We start from the raw sequence: 12,962 nt of genomic DNA, 5'->3' as shown, positions 1-12,962 counted from the left end.
AGAGAGAGAAAGAGAGGAGGGGGAAGAGATTGAGGAAAAGAAGAGAGAGAGAGAGAGAGAGAGAGAGAGAGAGAGAGAGAGAGAGAGAGAGAGAGAGAGAGAGAGAGAGAGAGAGAGAGAACACTGTACTTTGTAGTTGTGATAATTGGATAGAGACCAGAGCAGGTGCTTCTTACATACATGACTAAACCCCAAAGGTCTTCCTATTGTATACTACTGTGTCCAAACACTGCCTCAGGCAGAAACTTAAAGGAAAACTCAACTCTACTATATATTCCTTGAAATATCAGTGATGTAGTCAGTGATTCTGGTGCTGATGGTTCCTGTGAGATGTTTTTGTTATTTGGTATGCAATAAAAGATGCATCATTCTTCTCGCATGTACTTTTACAGCACAGTGAAGAAATAATTTCTTTGCATATCTCAAAGATTTTAGGAAGCTGGAGTCAGAGCACAGTTTCAGCCTTGATACAGCATCCTGGATTCACAGAGGGTTAAGGGCCTTGCACAAGGGCCCCAAGAGTAACAGCTTGGCGATACCAGGCCCCCCCCCCCCCACTTTTCAGTGATAGACAAATTAGAGTAATAGTACAAATCCCCTACTTAACTATAGTGTGTTTCTGTCTGTACTCATTTTACATCACGAGAAATTTCCCCACTGTGGGACAAATAAAGGTATATCTTATCGTATCTTATCTTATTGCTTGAGGCAAAGGACCAAAGTACTCGACTTTGAATTGGCAAAAACAAAAGAAAAGAAAAACAACAACAACAAAAAACAGTGCTGATGCATAAAAAACGACTTTTTTGCCAGTTTTTTTACTGTACTTAAGTAGCTTTTTTTGCGTATCTGTACTTTGCTGAATTATTCCCATTTTGGGAGACTTTTCCAGTCATTTCTTTTTTATGTATGTGTGAATAACATTTACTGAAGTGAAAGTGAAAGGGAACACTTTTACTTTTACTGGGGTAATATTTTACTTATCTCTAACTACAATTAGTTTGTTTGTATACTTCATCCACCACTGCTTTTTGCACTCTTGAAAATGACTTGGCTGCAAAAAAGCAATTTTGTAAAATGTCTCTTTAATTAGAGTACAACCCTGTCTCACCCACTAGTGTATTTGGGGCAAACGTCGGTCTACACACCTTATACCAAGTATGGAAACAGAAGTGCTTTCACCCAAGATTGGCCCATATTGCAACAGCCAGCTGTCAGGCAGAAGTGCTGCACAGTCAGCTCAACTCTGGCCAATTATCTTTTTTGCCAATTCCCACATTGAGCTGACAGTGGCGAATTTGTTCCCCGAATGTCCTGATTATTTGAGCTATCCATGAATATTTTCCCGTTCATCATGCCTTATTTAAAGAGAGTGATTTCTATTGCTACAGACACACACAATGAGAGTTCCCTTGCGCTACTTTAATGTATTATAGTACAGCAGGATTTCCTGAAATGTACACCGTATTTTTCTGTGAAGAACCTTTAACATCCTTTGCATCGCACAAATGAACCTTTGTGAAAGGTTCTTTGGGAAACCAAAAATGGTTCTTCTATAGCATCACTTCACCTTGCTGGTTCTTTCTGGCATCTTGTCTCTCTCTTACTATTGCAAAAATGTTATTTTACCACATGTTGCCTTTTTGTACTGTTATGGTCACTTTTCAATAAATCCACGTTTATCTTCACTTTTGCACACACACACACACACACACACACACACACACACACACACACACACACACACACACATCGTTGCACTCAATTTATTTAAAAAAAAATTTTTTATACATATTTTTTATCATTTTTACATTTTTTGTGCAATTAATAAAAATTTCAAAATGCAATCTTCAACATAGAGTCAGGACAAGAGCTCTGCATGTTACAATCAAATAGTTTGAGGGACATCAAATATATAAATAGTGAACATTAAATTACATTCACATTGGACTCCCTACAGTACAGCCATGTGTATTATAGAAGAGACTCATGCCAGCTGATTCTCAGTCATTTAGCACATTTGAATAATTGTTGGCTGAAAAATCGCCAGTTCGTCCATCATTATGACATGTACAAAGTAAGGCATTCAGTCTCACCATTCGTCTTCCAGTAGACCTGCAAAATCAAAACTAATCTCTGCATGCGCTCATTTAACATGAATTGTGGAACTGCGCAAGATTATACAATTGTTCGAGAGACAATTGGAAAAATATGACAGATTAAATTTCCTGTCCAACAATTCGACAGGTAATGATTTACTTTAACACAGCCTCTGATGAGGGTAATGGCATTAATGGTGGTTTTAGCATGAAAAATCAAGCTCTGGAATCTGATCTGTTTGATCAGAGTGCAAAGATGAGGATGTGAGAGAGGCGGACGGATAAAAGCGCCGACGCATTGCAGTTTTTCGGTAGAGATGAAGGAAGGGCTGAATCCCATTTCCACTACAATCAGCAGGAGATTGGACATCACTTTGGGTAATGCAGTAAAACAAAGTAAAAATAGACTCACACCTCAATGAAAGGAGCTCATGTATCACAAAAAAATGTATTCTAAGGATTATTCTGGTGTCATTCTAGGTGTTCCTTTCGCATTATATACATTATAAACTTTCTTTTCGGCTTCTCCCGTTAGGGGTCGCCACAGCGGATCCTCCGCACGTTTGATTTGGCACATGTTTTACGCTGGATGCCCTTCCTAACGCAACCCTCCCCAATTTATCCGGGCTTGGGACCGGCACTAAGAGTGGCTGGGGATGGTTCCCTGACCGGAAATCGAACCCGGGTCGCAGCGGTGGGAGCGCTGCATCTTAACTACTAGACCACCAGGGGACCTGCATTATATACATTATACATACCGTAATTTCCGGACTATAAAGCGCACCCACTGAATTTTACAAATATTTTTATTTTTAACATAAATAAGCTGCACCTGTCTATAACTAATGTACTTTACACAGGCTTTAACGAAAGACACGTTACACACGGTGTAACGGGTGAAATATGTTGCGCTTCCTTTAGGAGCATAGCGGTATTTTGGGAAAAGCCTGCCAGAAGCGAGCTCTTCCTTCACCCTGACTCAACACGCTACAACGGCTTGTATCTAAACAGTAGACGACCAAGAAAGTCATTGTTCACTGTCTTCCTCCTTCCTTTCACAACTATTTCTTTCGGGAGTTTATCCTTTGGCATCGTCGTGCTTTTAAAAATCACCCGATGGAAGTTTTTTCTCCCGATGCCGTGCAGCTCAGAATACATGTTGTAGCGTCTGGCACAGGTCATTTAGACTTCATGTCCCAGGCATTCCTTTTAACCTTTGACATCTACATCTCAATCAAATGGTGAAACCTTCATTGGGGGTGGTGTATCCGTAAAGTGTCACACTCCCCCTCCGAAGACACTAAACAGAACCGAACCCTGAACTCTTGTTTAGTTTGCCGGGACCCATAAAACAATAAACTCATAAAACTCATGAAACAATCCAAACTCGAAACTTGATCCAGCATGGCTGCTTGTGACAAACACACACAACCGGCTCCAGAACGTTTGGATGTTACCACAAGACAGATAACCCCCTTTGCAGATTCTCTGTTTGACCCTCACACACACACACACACACACACACACACACACACACACCACCCCGAAAGCCAGATAACCCCCCTGGCCTCTCTGGTTGAATTCACAGCGACCCTCAGACCATAAAACAATTCACTCTCGGAACTCGGCCCCAGTACGTCTGTTTGTGACACACACACATATGCAGACACACACACACAAACCAAAAGGGAGTATTCTTGTATTAATTAAATAATAAATAGAATGTCCCACTTCACATGATACAAACATACATCTTGTTTGTATCTTCTACTATAAATAAAGCAAGTGTTTAACTCTACATCAATAATATTTAAACCTTAAAATGTTTAGCAATATACCTCTGTGTTAAATGTTGTCTCTTCTCTTCTTAAGGCTTGATTGACTTAGAAGTATCTGTTCTTTACTTTCCTGACAAGGGTGCATTTTATTTATCAGAATACAACATTGTATTAACATCAGTTAATTACTGATCTCTGTAAGTTAATGTACCTCTGCCTTATACTGTCATTCCTTTTCATGTTTAGTATCCAAATGACCGCAAAATTATTTGTTTCTTTATTTTTCAAACAATGGTGCATTTTATTTGATCATGAAATGGACCATACCGTCTTAATTCACTTTGAATAAAACTTTAAAGTCCTCCAAAAGCAAGTATAGCCCGGAAACCATGCCCTCAGATGCATGAACAAAGGAAGTTTTTCCCTCCAAAATTTCAGGCCATAGCATTGGCCATTCCCCCAAGGATGGGTGGGGTTCAGGACCTTTAAAACATCTTGAACCCAACTAATCATGGTCCAGTCAGAGTGCAGTCGGGTCCAGTCAGAGTTCAGTCAAGAGAGCAACTCGCTCACTCGGCTCGACCGGAAAGGCTCGGACCCCCTTCAAAACACCAACTGCTCTGATCTTCAGGAGAAGCTGGGAGAACATCTGACTCCATCCTAACCGACTCGTCCAAGATTCTTTTGTCTACCGCATCCGGACTCTTGTGCAACAAGTCGATGCAAGTAACCGGTTTACCAACTAATTTAGATGCGTGTTAAGTTGGAACCCCTTAATATTAAGGCGAATTTAAATTTCCGTGACAATTTCTCAGTCAGTCATTGTCACGCGGCGAACACGGAGGCGGAGGCAGAAGTAGAAGCCGGCGTCTTTATTAAATGAAGAAGGCAGAGCCAAAACAAAACACCCGCAGAGCGGGATAAAACCGGCAAAAGGCAGTTCCTTGGGTAATATCCGCGGTGAGGCGTGGAGGAAGCGCAACGCGGAGGCAGCGACGGAGAGGCGTCGGAAATCCGAGGTGCGCTGGGAAAGAAAGCCGTCACCGTGGGAAAAGCGGGGAATCCGGGAACAGAAGGTGCGTAGCGGGAAAGGCTGACGCCGAGAAACACCACCGGGAACCTGCACAGACACACACACGAGCATAACCACGTACATGTAATAACCGACAACCCGTGTGTGTGTGTGAGGGAGTTTTATAGGTGGCCTGGGATTGGTCCCAGGTGTTCGGGATGAGCCCGATTGCACTGAGCCTCGTGCGGGCTGGGCATGCACGAGAACCGGAGCGAGGTGCGGCCGGGAATCCCGGGTTATGACAGCCTCCGCAGGGGGCGTGGCAGGGGGATTCCTGACAGTCATGTGATTAATTTGAAGTAAGCTGCCTTTCCTTTCTTTATCTCCTTCTTCCTTTCCTTTTTCTTCCTCCTTCCCTAATTTCAACGTTCTTTTTATTTTATTTTAATTTTAATTTTCTTTATTTCTTTTTGTTTGTTTGTTTGTGTAGTTAGTTTTATGTTGTGTTTGTCTCATTCATTAAACGCCGTATTTTTCATAAGTGATGGTCTCTGAGTACGTTCCATAAATGCGTAGTTCCTGCAACATCAGGTCTGAACTACATGCTCTATTTAATTTAATTTAATTTACGGTATAAAGTAAAAGGGGGTTACGTCTTTCTTGGCCAGGGAGATACCTCTTTTATAGAATTAATATAAAATTATACTGTCTGTTTGCCGGACGAACAGACAAATAAGTGTAATGTTAATTCCATTACCGTCAATTCAACGTAATTTTAATATTTAGGAGTAACTATAACCCGTTATAATTACTTATAAATATTTACCTTTCTTTGCGAGCTAAATTCGCTACATATAATGGTGGAGAATGCGGGCAGACTGTGCTTCCAACTATATACTCAATTTATCTGTATTATAAGTTTGTCCCTCTTATCCCCCAGTCGCTACAATGTGAAGTGCGTTTTTTCGTTTCCGTTCGGAAATTTTATTGGTCTAATTTTATGGGGTTCAGTTTTTTAGCTTGAAGTTTGTGAAACTGGGAAAAACCCAGGAAAAATTCATAAATTAGCCGCTTCGTTGTTTAAGCCACGGGGTTCAAAACTTAGGAAAAAAGTAGCGGCTTATAGTCCGAAAAATACGGTAGTAATTCAAAGCCTATTGTTTGTGCAACTCAAACAAATCACACACCCACTTTTGTCATCTGCACATATTTTTATTTGCACAGAAATGTCCGATTTGCCTTGTAATGTAAATACAAACAAAAGGTTTGCTTGAACTCAAAAAGCAAACTCTGAAGCAATTCTCATTTAAATAGGTCTAACATGAGAGTTTGTTATAATGATATTTGTGTTAAAGCTTGTGTCTAGGTCTATGAGTCAATTGTCTACGGGATTCACAGAATATCAGTGTCTGTAAAACTGAACACTTCCTTATCACATCCTTATTTCTCCAGAAAGCCAAAATACAGCCTACTACAAAATGTATGTACACTGCAATTGACCCGACAGCAGCTACAATAGTGTGTTATAGGTACAAAAAGTATGGATTGAAATAGAGTAACACTAAAGAAAACATGCATGCACTCATTTGTCAGAGATGATGGCCTTAAAAATGATATTATGGTTGTCGAAAGGCAATTTTTTTTGTATGGAAAATAGCCTTTTTAGGACAGAAGACACTGAAAAAAATCACAATGATGACAAGTTCATATATTCTGCGTGTTATATTTAAGGAACAATCTTTCAATCGTTCGTCCACCGCAGCTTGTGTGAACAAGAATGCTCCCGTTGCACATAATTCACATTGCTGGTTCAGATGTCAAAGCTCAACAGAGATCAACTGAACAAAATGTTTCTCAACCCCAGAACATGGGAAACGGCCTGTTTTTTGCATCTAACCAGTAGGTGTATACAAAACTGCAGCACCAAAGTTAAATAGAAAGCAACTCACTTGGAGTTTCCTCGCGTAAAAGGGTCTCGCGCGAGAGAGAGACTGTTTTGCGTGAGACACCAAGTGATGGTTGGATGAAAAAACGTGGCAGTTTGATGCACCCCTTACAGAGACTGGAGCTGAGAAAGAGGAAGAGAACTTCAACCGGCGAGACAGAGAAAGAGTTGTTGTTTTTTTTTACGGAGCAAAGTCTTTACTTCCTTTTCTAATGTCGTTCCTGATCCGGTCTGCAGGTAACGCCGTTTTTGCGCACGCCGATATGCACGGCGTTGGTATTGCAGGAGGGAGGAAAAGGGCAGCGCTTTGTTTTTGTGACATGGCTAAGAATTTTCACATGCATTTTAAACATGCAAATGGCTCACTGCTAAAGAGCGCATGGCTTTCGAAAGGTATACAAACAGTATCGAGTACAAAACCAAAGACCGCACACTTGGTCGTAAGGTCGTCGTAAAGTGCCATATACAGTATTACATCGTTAGAAATCGTTTTTTCAAGTATTAACACTATTCACAATGCACTAAATGTAATCTTTTTTTTTTTACTCAGGTAGTATTCGCATGCTCTCTCGAACACTGTTCTTCCTTACAGACTAGACAACGATTAAAGAAGAGAAAGCAACTGATACCGTGAAAGGAAGATCAACAGAAAGATCCTGTAAATCTAGTACAGCTTCTAAACATATAAGTTGTGTACGAACTTAGTAATAATAATGACTTCGTTCAAATATACGTCATTGATGAAATATATCAACCTATACAAAAAATACTTAAAAGACATCTTTGCTAGGTTTCAGAAGACCTTCTGATGATGTCCGGTTTGAATGTCAACTTATGAAGACTACACTATAAGTAGGTGTATATGTATGTGCGTTATAAGGAATCCAATGCGATGTAGCGCTGAGCCCGTCTCGAAATAATGTTCACTGTAGAAGATCGGCTCCGTTCTCTTCTCCTCATGAAGGTGCAGAAGCTCGTGAGCAACTAGGGACGAGGGAAAATCCTGGGCGAACACCGATTCCCCCCCACCCTGTATGTGTTCTTCAGAAATGAACGATCTCCCGATCAATCTTTCTCTGTCTCACACCACGGTGCTGACAGACGGGTCAGACAGGTTGAGCTGGCCCGTGATGTCTGTGGGTGGGAATTGCTGTGAAGAGAAAGAAAGTACGAGAAAGGGGGATAGAGGCAGAAAACACACAGGGCACGGGTCAATAGTGCGTAATCGTTTGTCACCGACTCCAAATAGGGGCTTGGCCTTAAACATCACCTCCTAAGGCAGTTCAGAATTAGGTTAATCAAAAGCCGACTCGAATCTGACGTCATTTACGATCAAACTTTTAGAAATCCTCCAGGATATACACTTGGTTGCCACTTTATTAGGGAACATATTAGGGAACTTTTAATTGGTCATGGAGTACGTAGTAGAGGCGGCTGTCACGATTTTGCGCATCAATGGAAGGAATAAAAAGAACACATGGGATGCTGGGAAAGTAAAATAATCAGGGCCGGAGGGTGGTGCATTGTGGTGGAGTTGCCACGCTATTGATTATTTTCCAATAACAGCACACAAAGTGTTTTCTTCCTCGGGTTTTTTTTTAGGTCACACATTCCATGTTTCTGGACTGTCCAAGAAACAAGTTACTAGATTCACTTACGGCATGTTATGTTCACCTTCCCAGAAACAGCCCCGTTGTTCTCCTCCTTGAATTGCAATAGGGCAAAAAATGCAGCTTGTCAAGTTGCAGAGAAACTGCAACATGCAAAATGCTCAGTCCTTAAGGCTTTTCCATGCTGGAACATGCCATGTAAAATGACTGTTAATGCAAATGTTAAAGAAATCGTACTTTATGTAAAATGGTTGCACAGTTACAACACCTTTTTCATTCATTTATGTGCAACCTCCACCATCGAGCCAATTATAGTCAGGACCAGAATCAAGAATTCATTAACGCTGTGGTATAAAAATGTGTTTGGTTTCCCTGGTAAAGTGGACCCTGAGTATATGTGCTGGAAATCTCTTTTGTCAAGCTCCATCTTGATTTTTTCCGATAGTTTTATTTCTTTTTCCTACTGTCTGAGGAGGTGTTTAGACTTTCACAGAAAGGGAAAAAGGATCTCCAGAGTCTGCATGTTTCTTTACCCAGCATACATCAATCCCTTCAAACATGCAAACCAATCCAGTCTAATCTGTCCTGATAAAGACGTCTGTAAAAAACATCAGTAAAATTTGCAGATACTGACATGAAGGACTTGATGTTTAAATGATACTGTGAGGTAAAACAAAAATATGCAGAAGAACTTAGAGATCTTGCTTCCCACAGTTCTTATCTAGGGTGGGTGCGGCGTGAAAATGTGCATTTCTTTTTGTGCTTTGGTTGATATCTGCAGTGCTTAGTTGAAAAAACCTCAAAAAGCCATGCAGATACCGTTGCATATCAAGTCGTTGTATTTTGTTTCTTTGTCGCACATGATGATCGCTTCCATGTTACAATGGCCGGGACGAAAACTGAACGTCCTCGATGATACGACTGAAGGAAAGAACATACCCTGCCACTGCAAAATGAAGCATAGCTGAAGCATTTGACTAATTTATTTTATTTATTTCTTGTTTTTTTGTGAAAATTGGATATAGAAAAACTCTATTTACTCAATTCGGTTGAAGACTGATTTAGTTGAACTGAATGAAAGCGATAGGTGGTATATAGTAGGCATAATGCCAGAGAATTAAATATTTATTATTATTATTATTATTATTATTATTATTATTATTAAACAAGAAAAAAAAATTCGGGAAAAAAAAGAACAATGGACACATGTATCCATAATATGGTCTTCACAAAAATGTAAAATTTCAAAATTTGTGAATTTTTGAAATTTTATTTCCCCTTAATTCAAAGCATTTGCAGGGATGAGTAACTTATACTTATATACAACGCTTACATCTATAGACCTATTAGTGCACGCTAGACTATGGGATACACAATAGGTTCTCAAGCCCAGGCCTTAAAGAACCCTTTTTCTTGAAGCCTGGAGTGTTTCCCCCCCCTACCAGTTCAACTCAAGAAGATCTGGATCAAGTGTCAAATAGCAGAGAAAACACTGAGACATACAGGATAGGTAGTTCTCCAGGACCAGGGTTAGAAATCTGTTCACTGTAGCATAGTTTAGCATGCACTACATTCACCTTTCAAAAGAACAGAACATAAAGCAAAAACTGAAAATCATCAAAACACTGCTGGATCTTTTGTTTGTTCGTTTTTAAGTCCAGCAATATTGCTGATGACGCTGTAGAGAGGTTTTGTGTTTTTCGCAGCCTTGGCATGGCGTCATGGCAGTGCCTCTGGCCCCCCTGTGAATACATGTGCCCGTTGTGTTCTCTGAGGAGGCTCGCTGTTGGCACTGCGTATCAAAGCACACAGCGCCCCCTGATGAGAGATTGTGGATCAACAAGAGAGACAAAGACATAACGCTTCTACGTCTACCACCATCACAACCACGAGGGAGGATAAAAAGGTGCATCTACTTCTATGACTACTATTACTACCACAACACACTTGGGGATTCGTTGACAGACACGCTGCATGCTTTCGGAGGACGAAAGGAGTTTTGTGGCATGTATGTAGGGGACATCCACACTAATATATCCATATATATATAGCCATTCATTAAACACTGATATTATAAAACATAATTAAATAAATACATCGGTGACTGACAGGATGGTTTCGTTGCTTTTCTCCTTGCAGGATTATTTAAAAACATTTTCTTACATTCAAGCTTTCATCTAGATGTATTTATCCTAAGGTTCTTACGTTCACATGCACACACACTTAAGTCAATACAGTTAGACTACGAATATAACAAACACAAATTAGTAGATATATCTAAGGGAAAAGAAAATGTATTAATCGTGACTGATCGTTCAAATCGGATTAGCGCTGGAACAACTGTATGAAGAATGGTCTTTCCCAGCAGTGTGATCATCAACCAAAGACATTCCATGACTAAAACCCGGTCAAAACAATATTTTGGTCAGTCTGTGTTCTTCTTTGACCATTTTTAGACAAATGCCTATAAGAATTTAAGATACATTTGTTAGTATTGGTTCTCTGAGGTAAGTAGAACTCTGGAAATGCCTTTTTGTCCTGGTGCTAAGTTAAAAAGATGTGAAAAAGAAGGAAAGAAAAAAGAGTCCGGCCTAAAAACTAAATAAAAAGAATTGACTTATTCGCATTGATGCATTTTTAATATCCTAACTTATGGGATATTATTACGCACAGCTTTATGGAAGACCTCTAGGAAAAAAAAAACAAAATGCATTAGCATTAGTTGTGTGATATTCCATGCCTAGAAAGAAATGATGTGCTGTTTGTATTAGAAAAAAAAATCAAGGTTAGTCTGAGTGATAACACACACAACACTGAAGCATGCCGCTGGGGAACACGTAATGCAGCGTATAGGAAGATCACATTCATCGTATCAGGCAAATACAGGAAGGTACATGATAAAAAAAAAAAAAACACACACATATAGAAACGTACAAACACCACTGACACACCACATCCAGGACTAGCAACACCTGAGAGAAGCAGCCCAAATGAACCAGGTGCTTTGCGTTGCCCCCCTCCTCTTGGATCACAGATACCCCCGCCCCCACACCTATATGGTGACCCTCCAAAATTAATTTTTTTCACTGTTGTCTTGTAAGGCCTAAATTGTCCCTGCTGTCCTCTTTGGGACAAGTCCTAACTGACAGATGAGCTTAGGATGTGGACCGAATGGCTGACTGACAAGACACGTGGCCGGAGTGGAATGGGACTCTCTTGGATCGGACATGAGATGGCATTTAAGACAGGAAAATAGGACAGAGAGAAGGAAAGTTTGGAAGGAAGGGTGAGAAAGAAGGAAAGAAGGAAAAAGGAAAGAGGGAGAGAGAAACTACGAGCAGGAGATGCCATTCCTTAATCTCCTTACCGTGTCTTTGGAGGACCTACGTCTCTTGATGCTGGAGGCCAGGGTGGTACTGATGGACCTAAAAGAGGGTTTCTTTTTGGGGTCGGGCTCTGCTCTAGCACTTTTCCTATCCTAAAATAAATATATACGTAGAATAATTATTCATGTTCTCCGAATGAGTGACACCGTCTTAGTCTGGCATTATAACCAAAACTTCTTTCAACCCCCAACCCACCCCACAAATAATCTTACCCCAAACTATGTGTGCGGAGGCTTGGGAAAAGCTTGTGTTGTCAAATCGGAATATCGTCTACGAACATGTTCTATACCACGTGTGTCAGGAAACTACAGTCTTTAGCGTGCACAAGGAAAGTGCTCGCAGTTTAAATCATTTAGTCATATACAAGCTAATCTCCTTATAGGAGAAAAACAACACTGCTGGCCAATTGTAAAGAATTTTAATGATGGAAATTAGATCTCGCTTTGATTAGGATCATCATCCACATTACACAATTACACAAATTGCCTCATTACTGTAGTGATATCTGATATTTTTGCGCATTAATTTCCCCCGTTTCTGTTCTGTTAGCTAAATGTCTCACCTTCAAATTTTAAACCGTTTTAATGCTTTGCTGATAAGTGGGTTTTGTTTCTCTATTCCATGGTGATATCCATCAACTAGATTAAATCATTTAAATGGAAGAGAGAGAAAACCACTCAGTGTTAGGAAACTGCCCATTTTTATCACTCTGGTTGTTGAACTAGCTCCTTGTTTGCAGCCAAAGCTAGCATGAAAACTAGCCTAAATAAAAACATTTCCTGTGAAAACTTAAACTACTTGGATATGTTTCAGCTGTTTCAGATAAACTGACATCTAATTAGGTTTTCCCAGACCACTACACGTGTATCAAAAATACTGAGGAGACTGAATACTTTTTTTTCAGATATAGGAAACATTGATGATTACTAAAAGCTTTTAAAGTGGTATAAAAACTTAATAATGGCTTCACCTAAAAACATGCTCCTACGTCTGTGATATCAGTGATATGGTTTGAGAACTAAGCATTTGTGGAAAAGTTTTGCAAATAAGGGTCCTTTTCGTGTGTACCACCATAGACTTCTGTGCACTTGTACCTGAGGTAAAGGTCAGATATTCATACATCCATCCATAT

General features: G+C 40.1%; 1 protein-coding gene across 4 annotated transcripts in view; it reads right to left on the bottom strand.

Moving 5' to 3' along the window:
* Window positions 1–6,080: 6,080 nt before the first annotated feature.
* Window positions 6,081–12,962, bottom strand: part of grin1a (glutamate receptor, ionotropic, N-methyl D-aspartate 1a) — a 31,044-nt gene continuing 24,162 nt past the window's right edge. For 2 of the 4 annotated variants that reach the window (XM_083563677.1, XM_083563676.1), the window contains 2 exons: window positions 11,812–11,922; window positions 6,081–7,984 (listed from right to left, as the gene is read on the bottom strand). In XM_083563677.1, the coding sequence (XP_083419803.1) occupies window positions 7,916–7,984; window positions 11,812–11,922 (180 nt within the window). In that variant the 3' untranslated portion in view covers window positions 6,081–7,915. The remainder of the gene's footprint in view (window positions 7,985–11,811; window positions 11,923–12,962) is intronic. The other 2 variants (XM_083563679.1, XM_083563678.1) reach the window with 1 other exon arrangement.

The sequence above is a fragment of the Silurus aristotelis genome, assembly GCF_946808225.1.
Source record: "Silurus aristotelis genome assembly, chromosome: 16".
In the NCBI taxonomy this organism is placed as follows: domain Eukaryota; kingdom Metazoa; phylum Chordata; class Actinopteri; order Siluriformes; family Siluridae; genus Silurus; species Silurus aristotelis.
This window is presented reverse-complemented; position numbering and strand designations above follow the sequence as displayed.